At 42.7% G+C, this 21389-nt stretch overlaps 1 protein-coding gene across 4 annotated transcripts; it reads right to left on the bottom strand.

Annotated features, from left to right (window-relative positions):
- Nucleotides 1-1217: 1217 nt before the first annotated feature.
- On the bottom strand, nucleotides 1218-21164 carry MARVELD2 (MARVEL domain containing 2). Of its 4 annotated transcripts, none has more exons than XM_014574177.3 (7): nucleotides 20788-21164; nucleotides 18943-20105; nucleotides 9348-9380; nucleotides 5650-5786; nucleotides 4891-5062; nucleotides 4307-4357; nucleotides 1218-2718 (listed from the first exon to the last, which is right to left on the bottom strand). In XM_014574177.3, the coding sequence occupies exons 2-7, from the start codon at nucleotides 20083-20085 to the stop codon at nucleotides 2602-2604; spliced, it is 1653 nt and encodes a 550-aa protein (XP_014429663.1). In that variant the 5' UTR covers nucleotides 20086-20105; nucleotides 20788-21164; the 3' UTR covers nucleotides 1218-2601. The 4 variants fall into 4 exon arrangements, with proteins under 4 accessions (XP_014429663.1, XP_006124373.1, XP_006124371.1 ...); XM_006124311.3 differs by lacking the exon at nucleotides 20788-21164 and adding an exon at nucleotides 20722-20787; XM_006124309.4 differs by lacking the exon at nucleotides 20788-21164 and adding an exon at nucleotides 20202-20543.
- Between the last annotated feature and the right edge of the window lie 225 nt (nucleotides 21165-21389).

Raw genomic sequence — 21389 nt, 5'->3', positions numbered from 1 at the left:
CTGGATGCAGGGTTTGTTTGTTTTTTTTCTTTCTTTCAGAAAAACGCTTTTCCTTAAAGGAGGTTTATGAATTTTTCTGGAAAAAATCCCCCCCCCCCCCCCCCCAAAAAAAACCGCATCCAGACCACTTTCACTTTTGAAAGTGAGATCAGAATTCCTGTGGAATTTGCATATCCTCTTCGAAAAAACCTCCCTAGTTTAGACGTGCCCTTACAGTGCTTCAGAACTGTAAAGTCACATGGAGGAAGACTCAGCAGTCTGTGGACTCTTCCCTCTGTTTTTGGAGCAGAAAGGGAGCCAGGCTGCTGTGGAGGAGTTTGATTCAGTTCAGGAGCTGTTATGTTGCAGTTACAGACTGGGACAGCGAGCCTTTGGAACTGGGATCTAGCAGGCTGCTTCTGATTTCTCTAGAGGGGATACCCTTTGGCTGTACTTGTGGCTAGAAGCTACTCTGCATCCAGCACACAGGAGACTGAGTAACTGGGCATCTTTGGGAAAATGCTGCCTGGGACAGACCTCAGAGATACAAACTAACTCTGGGTTCACAGAGAGGCAGAGAGGCCAACCCAGTGAACCAGAGCTGCTGCATAGCTTGGACCCACATACACACTACCTAAGAGAATCTCCATTACAACTGCAGTTCTTCAAGCGTGGCCACGCAAGCAAGAGTCTAGGACTTGAGTCCAGGAGCGTGCACACTCTGGGGTGGAATAAATATTGGCATTGTATATAGCAGCTTGATAAGTTCCTTTTACTTATGTGTACTTTGTTAATTGATGTTATTCACTGTTAATTTATTAAATCCTCTTTCTGTAAGTTAAGTAAAGGTTGTTCATTCTAATGCAATCTATTAGATGTACATTATTTATGATTTGTAATTGTTGTTCTGGAGTTAGATCCAATTTGTTGTTGGAATAAGTTTATTCCTGGAGGTTCTCAAGGCACACCAGTAAGTGTGTTACAGGGCCAGCCAGGTGGAGGCACCGCCATTATATGTTCTTTATGAGCAAGGGACAGCAGTAAGAGGGTGGCTAGGGTTTCCCCAACTAAACATCACCACCACTGTGGTACTCGGGATCTCCTTTTATGTTAAAACCTGTGAGTGTGACCTGCTCCTGAGTAACCCTTGGAGAAAAAAGGGGATTACACATTTTTTGCCAAGAAAACTCGTAGTATAGACATAGCCATAGCGTGTTTATATATTATTTTGGACATTTAAATAACATATTTCAGAACCAAATGTCAAGTGAGTATTGGTTATAGAAAGATATTCAGTGAAGAGATTACTACCAATAAGAAAATTACTAACAATTTCAGTGTATTTTAATTCATAAAAAAGTTCATACAATAAAATTAATGAAAACAATGTCATTTTCTTATATAAGTTTGCAAGTATTTACAAATGTGATGCGTGATATATTTACAAACTTAAAACACATTGCAAGGTTTAGTATAAAAGCAAACTAAATCCCAAGAGGTTTGTCTCTCACCAGGGAACAATATTTTACTTTGATTTAAAAATGTGTAAGGTTTATATACCATAATACTTTTTCTGAGGTGGGCAAAGTTAGACCGATTCTTAACTTTAAATTTACTTCGTACATTAATTTGACCAAGTGTTTACAATCACCTGCATCAGCTACTCTCTCCTGTTCTCTCAAACATGAAAGTTACATCTTCCTCAATTTAACACATGCAGTTCAACTTACTTCACCCAAGGGGGTTAAAAGACAATGATAATTCCATGGCAGTATGAGCTTGAGCCTATACATGAGCTTGAGCCTGTATATGAGTTAAGTGGCAGCATAAGCTTGAGCCTATGCATGAGTTCAATAATCTCTTCATTATCATATTAATATAGTTGAGGAATGTAAGTTTAGTTACCTAACCTGTGCAAGGCATAGGGCAGAATCAAACTATGCTATAGTTGCTAATAAAGGACCTATCCTGCAGTCCTGTGTCAGGCAAAACTCCAACTGATTTCTTTAGAACTTTTCCATAAGAGAAGACTAAAAGATATAAGAAATGAATAAATGTTCAAGACCAAACAGTAAAGAGGCTGGTACTAGATCTCTCTCATTCCTGTCAGGTAGATTCCACTCAGTGTTTTTTGAGATCTGTGGGTTCACGCCATAATAAACAATCACTCTCAGAATGAGGAAAAAAGTAGGCAAAGAGCCAAGTTTCAGGGGCTCTGATTCTGAGGAACACGTAAGGACAAGAACACACACTTTTGTTAGAGCACTACTGCACAGGTTCTTGACTTGATCTAGAAGAACCAGACCTGGCACAGAGGATACACACATTTAAATAGAGACAGAAGCAAGGGAAAAAGGTGAGCAATTATATCATATCCATGACTGCATAAAAAGGGACATGTATAAAGCATTCAATCAATGTAAATGCCAGAAAATATCTTAACTTATACCGTTACATTGCATTTAAAATATAATTGTGTACAAAACACTACCAGAAATGCACAAAATTTACACAGACTATATATAGGCATTGATTGGAGGAAGCAATAGCTTTGAAGATAAATATTTAAAAATAATAATTTCCATTCAAAAATACAAAGTATCACTTAAAGTTAGAGTGATATTATGTCTGTACGTTCCAATTCATAACTTTATCGTAGTCGTGAATTCTTTGTTTTATGTGAGAAAGTTTGTTCTTTAGGTATTCACAACGTTCTTTTTTCTCCAGAAACGTAGGATCCTGCCAGAAACATACAAACAAATCAACAACTCATAATAACATAATGCATCTTTCAATTTCCTCCAAGATCAATCAATAATGCAGTTGGCTGAGGACAGTATATCTGCATGGATTCATGATCTCCAAGCACATGCTATTTTTCCTTGAACATAATTTCTTCTACCTGCTCTCTTTTGTTTTCTGGGTGGGTGGAAAGGGGCTGTGATTTTGATACATTTTAGTCATTTAGTAAAGTAATGCAATTCAATTTGTTTTTAAAGTATGTATGTTGTGCTGCCCTGTTTCAGTTATATATTTGTGTTCTGATTGTTTTAAATATTTTATTATTTTTTGTACATTTTTGGTTAAAGATAATCAGATAAAAAAAGTCTGATATGTACCCTCGATTTACACTGAATAAAAAAAACCAAGTACACATCAAGATATTACATTGTTACATATCTAGGATCATAATGGAATGTAAGAACCAGTTGAGCTTCTCAACTGTGGCAACATCAGGACCTAATCAGTGCTGAACCAGAGAATTTGCAAAACCATGACAGGTTAATATTGTAGCAAGCAGGTCTTTTTCTTTTTATTTCATTAAGGTGAATAAATGGAACACGGCTTGCAACTCTCCTTAATAATCATACATGACTGTATTCATACACTCTACACAAGTCTACATTTACCTCAGGCTTACCAGTTATAATAAATTGTTACTGTTGATACAATTTCACTTCATTGGCACAAGGAAATAAAAAGATAAAGCATAAAAAACATTCTTATGTTTAAGTAGCATTACCAACACTTCCACTGCTTGCTGGTCTCTTCGAAAATGTAAATTAGAGCTAAATAACAGCACAGAACCAGAATTGGCTGCTGTAAACAAGCTTGAGGGACTGTGAGAAACTTGGCCCTACCCATGAAAAGTGGACATCTGGCCACCTAAAATCATGCTGGACCATGGATGTTGCCGAACCAGAGAATGTTGCACTAGAGAGGCTCAACCTGTAATTACACACACAAAACTAACCTACATTAACAGAAATGAAGTAAAACTTCTTCTGGGTTCCAGTGACAGTTCTTCTGAAACCAACATGTATTACATCCCTAAAAATATTTTGATTAAAAAGAAAATGAGACTTCCTTTAAAGATTGAGCAAATGCACAATGTTTTATCATTGACAATGAAGGTTGGCTTTGTTGCATCTTGAAAACCAATGCAGATGGAAAACTGATTGATTCTAAAAAAACTGAACACTGTTAGCAAGCCTTCTCAGGACAAGTTATTAATAGATTGGACCTACTATCAAACAGAAAAAATACTTGAACTTAAGAGCATAAGCTGTTTCTTTTGAAATGTAGTTTATATATTTAGTGCTATCACAAGATGCAACCAGCAGAAATTGTACAGATTTGGGCACTAAATTTTACCTACTTCCTCAAGTGCCCAGCATTTTTAGTAACTCATATACAGAATATTTTTAAAGCTTTTCAATGCACACAAAAGGTGGGCATACTCTTAATCAATGGATTATGCCTACTATTAAAGATACTGGATTACTACTGCAAATTAGTATTATGAGGCAAAGCTGAAAATACTCACATTCTTCTTCTTTCTGTACTCTTGAAGAACCTTTGAAATTCTTTCATGTTCCTATTAAAAGAAAAGGGTGAAACATTCTAAAAATTTCATGTTTGTTGTTAGTGTTCTCCCATAAGTTCTACCCACACTTCTGTCAAAAGCACCGAGATACATTTTAGTTTTTCTTTGAAAATATTAATTTGAATTTGTCAATGCTAACAACCGAAGTTAGTCAAAACTTTCAGTTAAAATGAAAATTAACTGAAAAGAATTAAAATAAAGAGATGAAAAAATGGGAGGAAACTAGTTACGACGAAGTCTTAAGAACTAGTAAAACATGAAAATAATAAAAACTTCAGAGGGGTTGCTGAGTTAGTCTTTAAAGTGCTACCATTCTATTTGTTGTTTTTTAAGTTTATTAAGATAATAGATTTTTTGGGCGATCAAAATCCATCTCATTTTTTCATCTTTAGTATTAGAAGGTCTCTCCTTCTTATAGGCAGTCTACCAATTTAAGATTTTTGGACTCAGTTTTTGAAAACACAGAAATCAGTTTGTTTTTTCATTCTTTTTAAAAGAACACACATGCCTAGTTAGCTACTTACCAGTGTGTTTCCGGGGTGAAGAGAAAGCTTGCTCATCAATGCATCCAGTTCATCAAATTTTTTTAAGACCACCTGAACTTCAGCAGAGAGCTCTTTATATTCAGCAAACTGATCATTAAATACAGCTTTATAGCGATCTCGCTCATCATCAGTCCGAATTGCTGGATATTTTCTGTAAGAAAAAACTATAATAAGTGCTATAAATCAAGACTTCTCAAAAAAGCTGTAAAAGTGGCTTTTTGAGCACATTCAGCCATTCAAACTTCAGTAGGTTATACACAAGACTTTGAAATCTGAATTAAGTATTACTCAGTTAACATTATTTGAAACATATCTTTATGGAACAACTGAGCTCTATTATTTGCAAAGACTATTTACTTTATGAATTTTACTTGTGCCTAAATTTCCTTTGCTAAAGTTTGATTTCTGATTGTCAGACTGTTGAAGAAGAGTAAGTATTGGAGGTTCTAAAAAAGTTGAAATATGTATTTATTCTTTTAATTATTTTTGTATCACTAACCCTCATTCCCATAATTAATCTATTACAAAAACTAGATTTTTAATTATGCATTTATATTAAATATTTACATGCTAAGTCTACAAACCATGATTTTCATCATTCTTATTTACAATTCATTTAATTACGAAATTGGGAGACCAGTAGAATCTGAAAAAGTTGTTAGATACTAAAATAGGAGAATAGAAAAAATTCCCTTCTTTGGTGAAATGAGCTTAATGGAAAGTTACAAAAGCACTTACGCTAAGTAGTCTGGCATCACTATAGGCTTAGGAATGTGGCCTGAAGGTATGTGGCCATTTAGTAGTTCAGGTTTCATGTCCACTGATTTCAGTTGCCTGTAATTGACTGCCTCTCTTGGTCTGTCCTCACTTTCATTCTAATTTTAAAAGTAAAACGATAAAGACAAAACAATATAATTGTTAGCGTGGAATTAAAGTTGCAGGTATTAAACAGTTTCCTGTGCCTTCCTGAATGCAACTGTAATATTAGAGTAAAAAATAAAGCATGAACTAGGAAATAAGTAAATGTAAAGTGGATAAACTAACATGTACTATCAGACCAACCCACCTTGCTTCTTTTATATACAATGACCAATGTGACTACACTATCATTGCATACAGAAATATAAAGTGAGATTTCTCATACAGAATAACCATTTTTAACAGCTCCTGAACATATTATTCTTTCTGGGATTTGGAAATTTAGTCTTGTGTGACTTGAATGAAGTATAGTAGTCGTGGGCAACATGTGGCCCGCACTGGACATTGGAGCCCCGCACTTAACTACACTCCTCTGCCTCCCTCCAACCACTTTCAGAGAGCCATGAATCTGCTGCTTTATGCTCTGTCCCCATTCCTCCTCCTCCCTCCCAGAGCTTGAACACTGCAAGTCAAGGGTGCCAGTACATGAGCACACAAGAGGGGCATGGGGGAGGAGGAACAGAGAGGGGGTGCCTGGGCTTTGGGGGTAATCCCAGTGGGCCGAGGGTTGTCCACCAATGATCATCTGGGTCCATTGAGAGGAAGAAGGGCCACTTATGTGGCCCATTCACTTGCTTAACTACAGAAAAGTTTAAGGAAGATCTCTAAGGAATTACAGATGGAATCTCTCTAGTCCGGAGCTCCTGGGACCTGACTGGTGCTGAACCAGAGAACGTGCCAAACCATGGGAAGTGAATACTATCTTGTGGGGGTAGGGATAGTGGTTTGAGCACTGGCCTGCTAAACCCAGGGTTGTGAGCTCAATCCTGGAGAGGGCCACCTAGGGATCTGGGGCAAATCTGTCAGGGATGGTACTTGGTCCTGATGTGAGGGCAGGGGACTGGCCTTGATGACCTCTGAAGGTCCCTTCCAGCACTATGAGATAGTTATATCTCCATATATTACCAACACTTCCACTGCTTATTGGGCTCTTAGACTACATTTAGGATTAAATTAGAGTGAAATAACAGCACAGAACACTGACTATCAGGACTGGTGGCTGTAAACAAATGTTATGGGACTGAAGGAAACTTGGCCAAACCCATGATAAGTGGACATCTGGCTACCTAAAATCATGCCGGACTACAGATGTTGTTGGACTAGAGAGTTTCAACCTGTACTAGACTAATTGTGATTGCACAACAAGGAAACTAGGAAAAAGGTAGGTTGGTGGGTCCAGTTCAATCTCTGTCAATCAACAACAATTTTTCCCTTTCCCTGAGGGTCCTCCTGGATTGTAAGAATATGAATCCTGATTTGGTCTTGTGGTGGGCATAGAGAAATTGGTAATTTCTGCTATTCAGGAGAAAGGCACTGTGAAGTTCCCAGTTTTTATGAGGGCAAAATTAAGGTTATGTGGAAAGTATTGCTTTAAGTACTCTTGGGAATATCAGTACCATTGGAGACCCTGAACAAGAAGTGTTATTGGCACCAATGTCTAAGCCAGAGATTCACTGGCCATTCAGCTTTTTCAGAATGATTCAGGAGTCCTTGATTATATCACTAAGCACATACAGTTACCCAGAATCACTGGTGTGTCTGCTTTGGGCACACAACAGGGGAAAATCCAGAAATCTGAAGTACAGGTTGTATCTCCCTAAACCAAGACTCTCTGATCTGCAACATCTGTGATTGGTGCGACCCCAGATGTTCCTGGACCAGATAACTCCATGGCCAGGAGCCCAGTAGCAGGAGGGCTGGAGCTCTGGTGGGGATTGGGCTGGCAGCAATGGGGCTGGGGCCAGAGTCTTGGCCAGGGCCGGACTCCAACAGCTTTGTTTGGGACTGGTCAAGTCCCAAGAAGCCAGACAAGGGCTGTAAAATCCTGTTTAATTGGTTAACTGGTTAAATGCAGTGTTAAATGCTATGTTTAGCCGGTTAACCAATTAAAGGGGGCTGGAGCAGTACCTTCCTGAGGGGGGTACTCTAGCTCAAGGGGAGTGCAGTCGGGCAGGCTTTGCTGGTCCCACATGGGTCTCGCAGAGGCAGCAACCCCACAGAGGGCCAGCTCAGATTCTGACCCTGTGTGGGGCTGCCGCAGCCCTCCACCTGTGGTGGGCCGCCTGAGGGGGACTGCTCCATAGTACCAGGTAACTGGTTATCTGTTCACATCCCTATGCCAGACGGGTGAGGTCCAACCTGTAGAAGGCTTCAATTCCAACATACAGGAGAGTAGCATAGTTTCTCTCATCGTCTCCTTAAATTCCCAGATTGCAAAACTTGGCAACGCTTTGCTGATGACTACACAAGGCACTCTGTGGTTCAGCTGCTCTGTTCTTACCAAACTGGATAGCAGTTTGTGCAGTGAAGGCACTTGAATCCCCGTGCATAGTGGCCTTGGTTAACTTAGGCTTCACCTTGAAGGATTTACCCTTCAAAGTGCTCTACGTTTCCCTTTTCCCTCTAGGGTGCCTCAATAAGGGTTTGGAGGCACTGCCCACCCTTTTTTGCTCCTCAGATGACATGTGCAAATATATCTTACACATTGTGGTTGATTCCAATGGCACAAATATGGTCATTAATCCTAGGTATCGGGTATCATCCTGCAAGGTGAAGGCACTGGACTGTCTTCTTCATTGTCCTACTTACTAAAAAACCAAAAGGGAGGTGAAGGGGTCAAGTCCTGACCTGTCAACGGAAGCAGCAGAACAACAAGAGAGATGTGTACCAAGAAATACTGAGCCCAAGCATATTCAAAAAATGTAAAATCCTGTTTAATTGGTTAACCAGTTAAACATTATGTTTAACTGATTAAAGGGGGCATGACCAGAGCAGCCCCTGTCCACAATGGGGCTCCAGAGGGACTGGTGCAGCCCCCTGCCCGCCACCAGTTAACCGATAACTGGAACTGGTAAGCATCACCCATTAAGGGCAATGCCTACCTGTTAACCTTTCACATCCTCAGTTCAAAAGAGTAATAGACCAAGCATCGATACACCAAATGGTCATAAGTCTGCTGAAAACTCAAAAAGCAGACAAGCTGACACACACTCACAAAAGGGTACCACAAATGCAACAAAGCACTTCAGCCAAAGAAGTCGAAGTTAGAGCTCTGAACCAGATCCAGCTGGAAAACAAAGCTGAAACCAAGAAAGACCACCTGAAGAGCATGAATAATAGGCTCTGGAGGAGAGCTGGAACAATAGGTGCTGACAGTTCCTGTGAATTCCTTTGTTTACCATGATCAAGGATGTTAAGTATGACATTCAGAAGACAGTACTGATATAGTCCAAAGGGGGTATGAGTTGAGTTCTTCCTGATCACTACTTCCTTCAAAAACCAAAAAAGTTGAGAAATACAAAAGTTCAAACAATCTCGTATTAAGTAGCTAACAATGTGAGAATCTAACAGTATTAAAGAGTTAACCTTTTCTGACCAGCACTTTGGAAAACTTTACCTCTTTTCATCCTATGATAATATCAGTCAGAAAATTAGGAGAGAACAAATTTGGTTCTTACCATCCTTTTTGGTGCAAAAGATTGTGTTTTCATCTAAAAAAAAAAAAAAAAAAAAAAAAAGTTATTCTTTAACATAAATGTTTCAAGTATAAATATATTCTGCAAACCTTTAAAATCCTAAACGCTATAGAAGTCGTAATACACAGTTTTGAGGGTAATTAATGTTTAAATATGAAATACATATATTATTTTAAGGAAAGCTATATATATGGCAATATAGTGTCAGTTTTCTAGAGAGAAGACAGTAATTCAAAAGAAACTGTAACCATTTAGACCAGTTTATTTGGAGTATCTTAATTACAGTCCAAAATTGTCACTCTGCAGCCCAAGTTGACTGCTAAGTCTGTAAGAAAGAAAATAGAAACAGGTGCAACCATGGTTGTAATTTTTGTTTTTTTGTTCATAATATCACTAGGTTGATCCATCAATGGAATTCCCAGTTTGTTACTGTCAGTGGGTTCTAAGCCATTTTTGGCTTTTATTTAACCACCACCCAACTTTTATTTAACCCCACCCAACTTTAAGAATTACACCCGTGCTACAGCACACATTTTCAGTTATGCTTTTAGATAATTCAATTTCTTCACTACCACTTTTGTTACTCTCTTATATGTTGTCCAATATTAACCCACGAGCTCTTTAGGGGCAGAAATCATTCTTTTATTATGTGTTGTGGGAATTAACTTAGCCATCAACAATTTCCCCATTACATTCTGTTCATCCAAACCAACCCCTATAATCTATTTGGGAATATTTTTCAAGTAAACAGTAACGGAATATTGAAGGACAGGTGGGAATAATTTGATTATATTAATAAAATTCATTTTTTCAGATGTTTATATAACATTAATCTTTAACTAGAATATTTTGAGGCAATCACATAGCTCTCTCTCTCTCTCTCTCTCTCTCTATATATATATATATAAAATAAATAAATAAAATTTCCTTCAGGGTGGCAGAATGACATCATCATGTCATCCGCATCAACAGGCTCAGAGAAGTGAAAGCATCCAGAGTATTTAGATATTTTCCATGCAACTACATGGATTCTCAGCCTGATTAAGCCAATGGAAAGACTACTACTGACTTCAATGGACACTTCATCTGTACTTAGCTAGTGCCTTTCTGTGATCACCCCTGTATTCGCATCCTACACACTACTATAATAATTGTGTAAAATATGGGTATTGTTTAAAAGTTTAACAGAATTATCAATATTTGTATGTAAAGTATGTATGAAATGCATATGAAGAATTTTGAACATAAACTGAAATGACAACTATCAGCTCTTTGGGGCACGCACCAAAAATTTGAGGCCCACCCACCTCCTCAGCAGAGCTGAGCAGTGGCCTCTAAGCTGCTCCGGGGCAGGGTCACGTGCCAGGCAGCTGTTCCACCCCAGGAGGAGCAGAGCAGTCACCACTTGGCCATGGCTCTAGCTTCAGCCCTTCCCCAGGGCTAGAGCTGCCGGCCACATGGTGGCTGGCAGCTGCTCCGGCAGCCCCAGCATTGTGTCGAGGACGCTATTTTGGTGTCTGGGGCCAGAACCAGGGCTGTGTCACGGGCAGCTGGGTCCAAAGGAGTTGAGTGGCGGACAGCAGAGGGCTGTTCCTGCTGTGGTAAGTATGTTATACTTTGGATTTGTAGGTGTATGTGTCACTCCAAATACTTTAGTTTTATCTCAGGGTGGGGGAACTGTCATTAGAACTTGATATGTAATCTGGAGATTTCACTATGTATCTATAAAATGGAATATTTGGGTATAGACACAAGGGAGAGGGGAGTATATGAATGGTGATGGTGAGAGATGGTCTTCTAGAAAGGAATTATTTTTGTGCCCAGATGGGCCAACTAATGTGTTCATCCCAGGACTAATTCAGGCCCTCTGGAACTATGCAGGTGTAACTACTCTGAAATCTGTCCTGTATATGAAATCAACGTTTTCTGGATGCAAGCAAGGGCAGAATTTGACTCACTGGTTCTAATAATTCTGCTGAAGTGGTAATCTTCCATGATTTCTTCTCTCCTAAATGGTTACATGCAGCCAGTTGACCTAGCAATGTTTGAAAGTATAATCTACAGTCATGCAAACATTTTTAATGGCTATTTCCGTAGTCATGTCGCTAATAAGTATCAGTGACATTAGTTGTTGGTGTGCAACTTCCTACAGATTATTTTCCTTTAAGATTTTTGTTTTCAAATTCTTTCTTCCTGTTCAGTGTTGAGTCAGAATGCCATTATATTGTATCACATGCTTGCCATTTTACGTAGTCGTTACTTATATTATTTATTTTGAACATTTTCTTTATACCAGGCTCTAGTTTGATTGGTCTTTTACTTCAAAACTCCGTAAAATGGAATTAGAAATAAGAAGAAAGTCCATTAACAATAGAAAAGGATTATTATGATAAAATGAGTTTAGTCAGACACTGACATGGCATCACTTTTATCATTCATTGATTTGACCCCTCTCTGTGAAACTCATCTGGTTTGCTCCAGAGTCCGCACATGGACAGAACATTCCATGGATGGAAACTTTTAAAAGCACAGACATGTGGGGGCATAAATCATATAGACTTGCCATGGAATTAATTTTTCTAAATCTCAAGTGCTTTTCAAAATATTCCTATTAATGTACAAGTTCTCCTGCTACCAGGGGTGGGGGGCAAAGAGACAAATGTCCTAGTGCCCAGCAATTCAGAAGGGCCAGGGTTCCCAGCCACTGCAACTACTACTGTGGCAGTAGTGGTGGCTGGAACACCAGGCTCTGTAAATCACTGCTAGAGTGCCACGGTGTGACATCTGGGCAGTGCTGAAGGCTGATTGCCTCGTCCCTTCTGCCCACAGCCCTACCCCTCCACCTTGCCTATGGGCCTCCCAAGTCTGTTCCCATGAGTTCAGTTAACCCATTAACACACTTTTCACTTGGAGATAAGGTGGATCAATTAACGTATTGGCACTCAGGTAACTTTTAACGATGCCACGTTCTTTCTGTCTAGCATCTCTCTCAATGCAACTCTCTGGGGAATCTTAAAAAACAACAGATAGTCTAGTAGCACTTGAAAGATTAAGAAAACCGATAGATGGTATCAGCCCAATTCCAGAAGCCAAATACACAGAAAAAGATTGGCACTTAACTTCATTCACAAGTTTAACTCTTATATTAATGGTTTGAATCATGATATGCAAGGGCTCGCACATTATCAACCAACCAACCAACGAAGGTGCTAATGGTTCTTGATGTCTGTGTAGAATCTGGTGTTGGTCATCTTCCTTTCCAAGTGCAAACTAATGGTACTTATCAGCCTCTTGTAACTATTTAGTCTTTGAGATGCTACTAGACTACTGGTTGTTTAAGTTTTTCCTGTTACAGACTAACTCGGCTACCCCTCTGAAGCTCTCTGGAGAATGTTATTCAGTAACAGAGTCAAAACATTTTTCAATCTTAGATTCCAGAGACTGATTTTGCTGACTCTTTATAGTCCAATTATAAATAAATAAATAACCCAAGCTCCGCTAAATTGTGAACATGAGCAAAACACAAAACCACAAGAAAGTTTACAGTGCTCTTTAATAAAAGGGGAGGCAGAAAAAGAAATGCCAAAATTAGCTCATTTTGACAAATGACGAATGCTAGCATATTTTGGGTGGGCTATTTTTATTTATCCCCTGTTTTAGTTTTCTTTCTTCCATAATATTTTTAAAGATATTTGCTAATAACTTGGGTGCTATTGTGGCACACATCCAAACAATCGCACATAAACTCAATATTGGTGCGCAAGACAAAACTCACTCTGCTCATGGATGGAAAATCTTAAGAGGGAACACTGTCCCTGACCCCATTAAATTATCCCCTCTCCCCATTTTAAAATCTATAAGCAGGGATCACACTCAGAGGCCTGCTGTTTAAAAGGAGTCACCAATACAAAAATTTAGAAAACCACTGCTGTAGGGCAACTTTGTTTCTCAAAAATAAAGGACAAGGTGACACCTGCAACCAAGTTGATTGTCATCATCTATGACAGTGTTTCCCAATTTTATTTGGCTGAGGAACCCTTTTCAGCTTTTCAAAATTTCAAGGAACCCCTAGGTTTGTCAAGCAAAAAAAAAAAAAAAAGGGGGTGGGGGGTGGGGTGGGGGAGGAGAGAGGGACCCACCAATTCATGAAATTCACATTCCTTCCCCAAGACACCCTCCCCCCCATCTCCTTTCTGTGAGGCCTCATCCGCTCTGTTCCCCTCCTCTCCATCACTTGCTATCCCCAGCCCTTATACTTGTCTCAACCTAGCGAGAGTGAGGTGTGGGGTGGGAATGAGGGATTTGGGTGTGGGAAGGGGTGAGAAGTACAAGCTCTGGGAGGGAATTTGGATGCAGGAGAAAGGGCTGTTGACTCAGGGAGGGGGCTCTAGGCTGGGGAGTGTTGGGTTCAGGTGGAAGGTTGGGGTGCTGAGCAAGCCAGGGCTTGTGGATGTGAGGGTGCAGGAGTTTGGGCTGGATATGTGACGGACTCAGGGCAAGAAGTTTGTGAGTATGATGCGCTCAGGACACAGATTTGGGATGTGTGGATGGTGGAGGAATGTTGTGGCAGAAGACTGAGGATGTGGGGATGCAGGAATGTGGGGATGTAAGAGGCTCAGGACGGGGGTTCCAGTATATGAAAGGCTCAGATTTGGGGTCAGGTGGTACAGGAGTGTTATGATGTTACAGTGAAATGGGGGTTTGGTCCCAATTGGGGGCTTGTTGGCCTGGCTTCATTTTTAAATACAATATTATGTCAAACTCAAAAGGTTTTAGCATTGTCTTTATATGTGAGAGCTCCCCAGACCTCCTCACTCTGCAACCCAGCTGAGCTCAATTTCCCTGCACCTTCCCCCAAACCATGTAGACATGCTGAGCCAGTGCTGATTCCCCGCCCTTGCCTGCCTTCCTCCCTCCCTCTGGCTGTGTCTACACTGGCACGATCTTGCGCCAAAGCGGCCGCTCTTGCGCAAAAATTTGCTGCCTGTCTACACTGGCCGTGTGTTCTTGTGCAAGTACACTAACGTTCTCATGTATGAAATCAGGACTTCTTGCGCAAGAACTACGATGCTCCCACTCAGGAAAAAGCCCTTTTGAGCAACTATTCTTGCGGAAGAGGCCAGTGTAGATAGGCAACATGAATTTCTTGAGCAAGAAAGCCCTATGGCTAAAATGGCCATCGGCACTTTCTTGGACAAGAGAGTGTCCACACGGCCATAGATGCTCTTGTGCAAAAGCACAGTTTGCACATGGAAGAGTGGATGTGTTCTTGCACAAGAACACTTGAGCAAGATGTTCTTGCACAAGAAACAACCAGTGTAGACATAGCCTAAGAGTTTCCTTACATGAGCAAAATGAATTTTGTGTTGTGCACCAGTATTGAGTTCATGTGGCTTGTTTGGATGTGCCACCCAAGTTATTAATAAATATTTTTAAACCTCTACCTTTTCCCTCTGCTGCCATGTCAGCTCCCCTGGTGCCTGCTGCCCCTGACTCCTCACCCTCCTCTGCTGTCCTGACTCCTGCTCTTCTCACTGTCCTCAGCCCTCCTGCAACCTGCCCCCCTCCACCAGCCCTTCTCTCCTCCCTGTGCCCACTTCTCCAGTAGCCCCACTCTGATCATGTGAGCTACCCCTTCTCATCCCCTCTTCTAACACCTCCCTCTACAAACCTGCCCTGCCTCTCTCCTCTGATGGTGGTCCCTCCAGAATCCCCTGGCACCTGCACCTTCTCTTACCCCTGTACCCTCCTGGTGCCTCCCCCTTCCCTCATTTCCCCCGCCCCCTTTGCTCCATTTTTCCCTGATGCCCACCCCTCACCACCCTCTGCCCCTATTCCCCTCATGCCCCTGTGCCCTCACACATTACTTGCTCCATCCCAGCCATGCTCATGCCCACCCCTTCTTTCAAGCCTTCTCCCAGCACTTCCCCTCACCCCTCTAGCCCCCAATGCCCTTACCCTCTCCCCTCCCAGCATCACCCTGTCCCCCTCCCAGTAATACCTCTCCTCCTGCCCTTTTCCTCATTGTCTGCGCTTGGCCCCCTGCCATTTGTCTCTCCTCCACCCCTGCCCCTTTTGCCCACCGGGCGCCAGAGGGCGGGGACACTTGCACGCCCGGGGGCCGGGCCCCCCCCCAAGCGCCGCACGCCCGGGGCCGGCACCCCCCCCAAGCGCCGTGCACCGCGTGCTCTGCGGGCGGCCAATCTACGGCGCTCCCGGGGTGCCTTCCCCTTTCCCTCTGCATAATCCCTTTCCCTCTGCCTTACACTTTGTGGGGCCGGAGTCTGTGCTCTGTCCCTGGACTCCGAACCCGCAACTCAGCCATGCGCTCATCACAGCGCCCAGCACGTTTAAAATCCTGGGCTGTGATGTTATGTCACATCCGGGCATCTCTCCACCTACTGGTTTGAGCACACTGCGCAGGGCAGTAGCAGCCAGCCAGGGGCAACTCAGGGAAGGTCGCGCACGGCAGGGACGGGCTCTCTCTCTCTCTTTTTCAGAGGGGGCGGGGGAGCGCCGGCTCCTCGCGGAACCCCTCGTTGTGCTCCGCGGAACCCCAGGGTTCGGCGGAGCTCCAATTGGGAAACATTGATCTATGAAGTGCCTATTATCTGGCAAAGAAAAGGGTCAGGCAAGGACTTACATTCTGGCAGACAGCAGAGAACTTCTTACACTTCATGACTCCTTTTTCACTGCTTAACTGAGCTTGATCTAAGGGTAATCCTCATGAAAATAAGTATCGGGGGTAGCTGTGTTAGTCTCCTGTGTTAATCTGTTCGTCTATAAGGTGCCACAGGACTCCTCATGAAAATACATTTCAAAGGATTACTGAACTATAAAAGTGAAAGACAGAAACATTGCACTCCCCTTCTCTGCCTCACCTAAGAGGTGAAAGAAACCAGCCTTTTGAAGAGGACCTTTTGGTCAGCCATGTTGCTGGAAACATGTAGTAAGGATTTCCACTTGGAACCATGTCTAGTTTGCTAAGTTTTAGCTACTAGAAAGCATTTTATCTTGATTTCTCCTGTAATTGTTTCTGACTTACTTGTGCCCATTTAAAATCTCTTTGTAACAAAATAAATTTTGTTTTAACTTACTTTAAATCAGTAGCAAACTAGAATGTTGATCATTGACTGGGGCAATGGACATTTTATATCCGAAAATTCAGGACCGGAAATGTGATGGGTCACCTTTACACTCGTAACCAAGGCTTGTGTAAACCAGTGTGTGATTGGATATTGCTGCTTTGTTAGAGCTGATGGACCAGACTGGCAGCCACAATGACACCCCCAAGGTACAACATGCATGCTGTTGGAGAGCTTCCTTGCCTCGGACTATAGCAGCAAAGCTTTGTGAGGTACCCAAGATTACAGAACAGGCAGGCAGTGTTCATTTGTGTTAGGGCTGAGCCCTTGCACCTCTATGCCTGACAATTCATACCCACTCTGGGCTTGCTGCACTTTTATGAAAGCAAAAAGTGTTTGAGCCCTAGAACCTCTTTCATTATTAAGTAACCAATACCCCCAGCTATCTCCGAGACACTACTGACTTCCTAAGGAAACTACAAAACATCGATAACCTCCCCAATAATACCATCCTTGCCACCATGGATGTAGAAGCTCTATATACCAACATCCCACATGAAGACGGATTACAAGCAATTAGAAACACTATCCCAGAGGACACTACTGCCAACCTGATAGCAGACCTATGTAACTTTGTTCTCACCCACAATTATTTCCGGTTTGAGAACAACTTATACCTCCAGATCAGCGGCACAGCCATGGGTACACGCATGGCCCCACAGTATGCTAACATCTTTATGGCTGACCTAGAACAACGTTTCCTCAACTCCCGTCCCCTTTCACCTCTCCTCTACCTACGGTACATCGATGACATCTTCATGATCTGGACACATGGCCAAGAAACACTGGAGATATTCCACAGAGATTTCAACAACCTACACCCCACCATCAACCTCAGCCTGGACCATTCTACACGAGAGATCCACTTCCTGGACACCACCGTACAAATCAACAATGGAAAATTAGACACCACTCTCTACAGAAAACCCACTGACTCATACAGTTACCTACATGCATCCAGCTCCCATCCAGAACACACCACACGATCCATCGTCTATAGCCAAGCCCTTCGATACAACCGCATCTGCTCTAACCCCACTGACAGAGACCAGAAGCTTCAGGATCTCTACCAAGCATTTATAAATCTCAACTACCCACCCAGAGAAACAAAAAAGCAAATTGAAAGAGCCAGACGAATACCTAGAAACCATCTACTTCAAGACAGACCCAAGAAAACCAACAATAGAACACCACTTGTCATCACCTACAACCCCCAACTTAAACCTGTCCAACACATTATCAATAAACTACAGCCTATATTGGAACAGGATACCATACTCAAAGAGGCTCTGGGAGACAGACCCATAGTCTCCTATAGACAACCACCTAACCTCAAGATGATTCTTACCAACCACCACAGGACATACCACACTAATACCAACCCTGGTACCTTCCCTTGCAACAAACCCCGTTGCCAGCTTTGTCCACATATTCATTCTGCTGATACCATTATTGGACCTAACCAAGTGAGTTATAAGATCAAGAACACATATTCCTGCGCATCCAGAAATATAATCTACGCTATCATGTGCCGAAAGTGTCCGTCTGCTATGTACATTGGACAAACATCTCAGACACTTCGCCAAAGGATTAATGCCCACAAAACAGATATCAGACAAGATCACAAAGAGAAAACAGTTTCTTGCCACTTTAACCAGAAAGGACACTCTCTAAATGACTTAGCCACCTGCATTCTGCTACAAAGACCTTTTACATCTGCACTTGAAAGGGAATCCTCTGAACTGTCATTCATGTTAAAATTCGACACTTACCAACGAGGACTTAACAAGTCTTTGAACTTTCTCACCCATTACCAAGACAGTTTCCCCAATTATCACCTGTAATACCATTAACTCACAAACATCCCACTCTCCCTACCTTTAATATCAGCAATTCACAGACACTTACCTTCCTTCCTCCCCCTTCCCACCCCCCCGCATCCCCCTTCTGTTCTGCAATGTGATTTGTCCTTTTCATATTTGTTCATTTTTTTAAATTGTATCCTTTGGTATATATGGTTGTGACTACTTTCTTCCACTATTTGATCTGAGGAAGTGGGTCTGGCCCACGAAAGCTCATCATCTAATAAACCATCTTGTTAGTCTTTAAAGTGCTACATTGTCCTGCATTTTGCTTCAACTACCCCAGACTAACACGGCTACATTTCTATCACTGAGGACAGGCAGTGGCATAACCCTTCTCTGTCTGGAATGCTCCCCGCAATGTGACACTTTCCTCTTTGAACTCAGAATATTACAGAAGTGGGTAAATATTTCTGTTGGATAGTTGGGAAAGTTAGTACCAAGGTGAGTTACCCCAAGGCACAATGATAACCAGAACTCAAAGCTGACTACTTCATCTCATCTTGTAAAGTACACACTAATGCACACAGGAAAGCTGATGCAGTTTGATTGGATAGTTTTTGGACTTACCTCTTGCTCCATTAGTTCTCTATGCCTCCTGGCGCCTTCATGTCTCCATAGCTTCAGGCAAACTATTGCACTAATAAGATAGATAATCACTGTGACAAACAGAAAGATCATTGCTGCAGTCTGTCCTCCTTCTATGCGACAAAATGATGCATTAATTGGTGTTTGAAATAACTGGTAATAGCAGAGTCCACCTCGGTTAGCATCATTCACATAGACGATTGCAGCAGCCATATACAGAATGAATAATGCAATGTTAACTCCAAATTCAGTTAAAGGCCACCAATTTGAGTCCAGAAGAATAGTTCGATAATACATTGACATGCCAAGTACTAGAAGAGCTATAGTCACTACCCAAGCCAAGCCAGCTACTACAAGTATAAAAGGGGTTTTGGGGCCACTATAATAATAGCCACCATACATACTGTTTGCTGTAAAACCATATGGCTGAGAGTATCCAAACATGTTGTACCATTCATTATCCTTGTGTATATAGGCTGTGACACAAGCAAAGACTGCTGCACCTAACAGCAGCTCTACAACACACAGAATTCTGAGTAAACCTGCCCACGATTTCATGTAGGAGTATCTCAGATTATAGTCTTCCACCTTCTCACTGTAATTTAGAGCCATTTGAGTATGTCGGTCTAAGGAGGAATAAGGATCTTGGGGAAGCATGGGTTCAGCTTGTTTGCGTGAATTGTAGCTTCCACCTGATCCTCCATATGGGTCTTTATAAGAACTAGCAGCTGACTTGAGGTCTGGCAGTAGTGGAGATCCTGGTGGAGAACACTCAATTCCATCAGATGTGTAATTTGTATCTGATGCTGGCTTATCCAATTTTGGAGATCTTTTTTCGCCTTTGAAAAAGTTCTTCCAGGAGTCTGGAATGAATCGCCTCACCGGTTTGAGATTAGACAGCTCCTCGCTATCACTTGGGTAAAATTCTGGGCCAAAAGGTGGTTGCAGTGGAAGAGGTGGCGGTGGCCGCGTGGGATCCACATCCAGTAGCAGTTCAGCATTTTGTGAATTTTGAGGCAGACTTGCTGTATCTTCCAAGAGAGAGGAATCTACATGTACTTCATCATATTGGGTAGATCCAGGCTGCTTTGATCTGTGGGCTGATAATACACTCCTGGAAGACATTTGTGATTTGTTCTCCTGTTCTAGGAACAAAAATAATTATATGAATATTTATAAGTTATCGGCTTCCCGCATTATTTCCATTTCCTACCAACATCAGAAAACAAATTGTTAAATACCAACAACGTGCTCACTAACGATCAAGCCAAGTATGAAAACCATTTCCTGGATGAAATTAAAAACGCACAAAAACTGCTCCCTTCTCCAAAGGGAAAGGAGACACTATAAAAATAAGCCCAGTCCAGCTGTAATCCCTCACGCTCCATACATGCGACGAAGGGAAGGCAGAAAGACCAACAATGACCGCAGCCATTTCCCGAGGCAAAACACGCTCAAAGAGCCAAGTGGGCGGGATGTTTTTAATTGCCAGTAACTAACGAGCCCGTCCCGACCCAGCGACGGGCAGAGCCGCTTCCCCAAGAGCCACGGGAAAGGGAACAACAAGCTCTTGGGCCCCGATCCTGCAACGGATTTGCGGGGCCGCCCCCCGCGTCTCCGCCCACCCCCGAATGGCCAGTATCCTTCCCCTCCCCCCGCCGGCCACGGGCCGCTCCGCTCACCACTGGCCTCCGCTTCCCGCCAACACCGCCTCAGCTCCCCGCACGGCACCGGCAGACAACGCCCGCCCGGGACTCTCACCCCGCCCTAGTCAGGCCGCCGCACGTCCCCTCCGGCTCTGGCCCCAGCCCCGCCCCGGGAACTCACCTGCCGGCCCCGCCTCCAGTCCCGGCTTCGGAGCACCTGCGCCCCGTGCGGCCTGGCCCGTCCCTGCGCCACTTGCCCTGTGGGCGGGTACGGGCCGAGCCCGCACTTTCCCAGCCGCCCGACTTCCCCGGAACGGCCGCTTGCTGCTCCCGGCGGCCAGACCCTACGGCCCGCCCGCCCCGATCCAGCCGAGGACAGCGCTTGCCAGGGACCCGGCCCTGCAACTTGCCCCGGCTGCCTTCGCGATAGGAGCGAAGCCTCAATGTACTGAGAACCGGCTACTGCCTCGAACTGTAGCAGTAGCCTTCAGGCTACCACACAGCAAAAATTGAGCACTAGATGCTTCTGTTTCCTACCCCGGCTGCCCATACAACCCTACCGGCTAACACTAGAGTATTAATGATGTAATAAACTATTACGGTCATGTGTTAGTTAGGGTACTACAGCAGAGATGCAATCACGACGTGACTCCCATTTTCACAAATACAGTGCATGACTGTTTCAGCCAAAGCAACGAATCCAGTTACAACTTAACGACTTACACTTTTATTATGGCATAAGATTCTGAGAGCTGCAAGTCACAAAATCTTATGCCATAATAA

This window comes from Pelodiscus sinensis, chromosome 6 (assembly GCF_049634645.1).
Source record: "Pelodiscus sinensis isolate JC-2024 chromosome 6, ASM4963464v1, whole genome shotgun sequence".
Lineage (NCBI taxonomy): Eukaryota > Metazoa > Chordata > Testudines > Trionychidae > Pelodiscus > Pelodiscus sinensis.
Note: the sequence above shows the minus strand (reverse complement) of the source record. Positions and strands in the feature narration are given on the sequence as shown.

Excerpts from the sequence above, each read along its gene's own strand:
- MARVELD2 (XM_006124309.4), bottom strand. The coding sequence starts at position 20,244 with ATGGTTTTCATACTTGGCTTGATCGTTAGTGAGCACGTTGTTG. Across the intron at positions 5,787-9,347 it reads CTTTTGCACCAAAAAGGATG|AATGAAAGTGAGGACAGACC; the intron begins GTAAGAACCAAA and ends TTTTAAAATTAG. Across the intron at positions 4,358-4,890 it reads TTCACCCCGGAAACACACTG|GAACATGAAAGAATTTCAAA; the intron begins GTAAGTAGCTAA and ends TTCTTTTAATAG.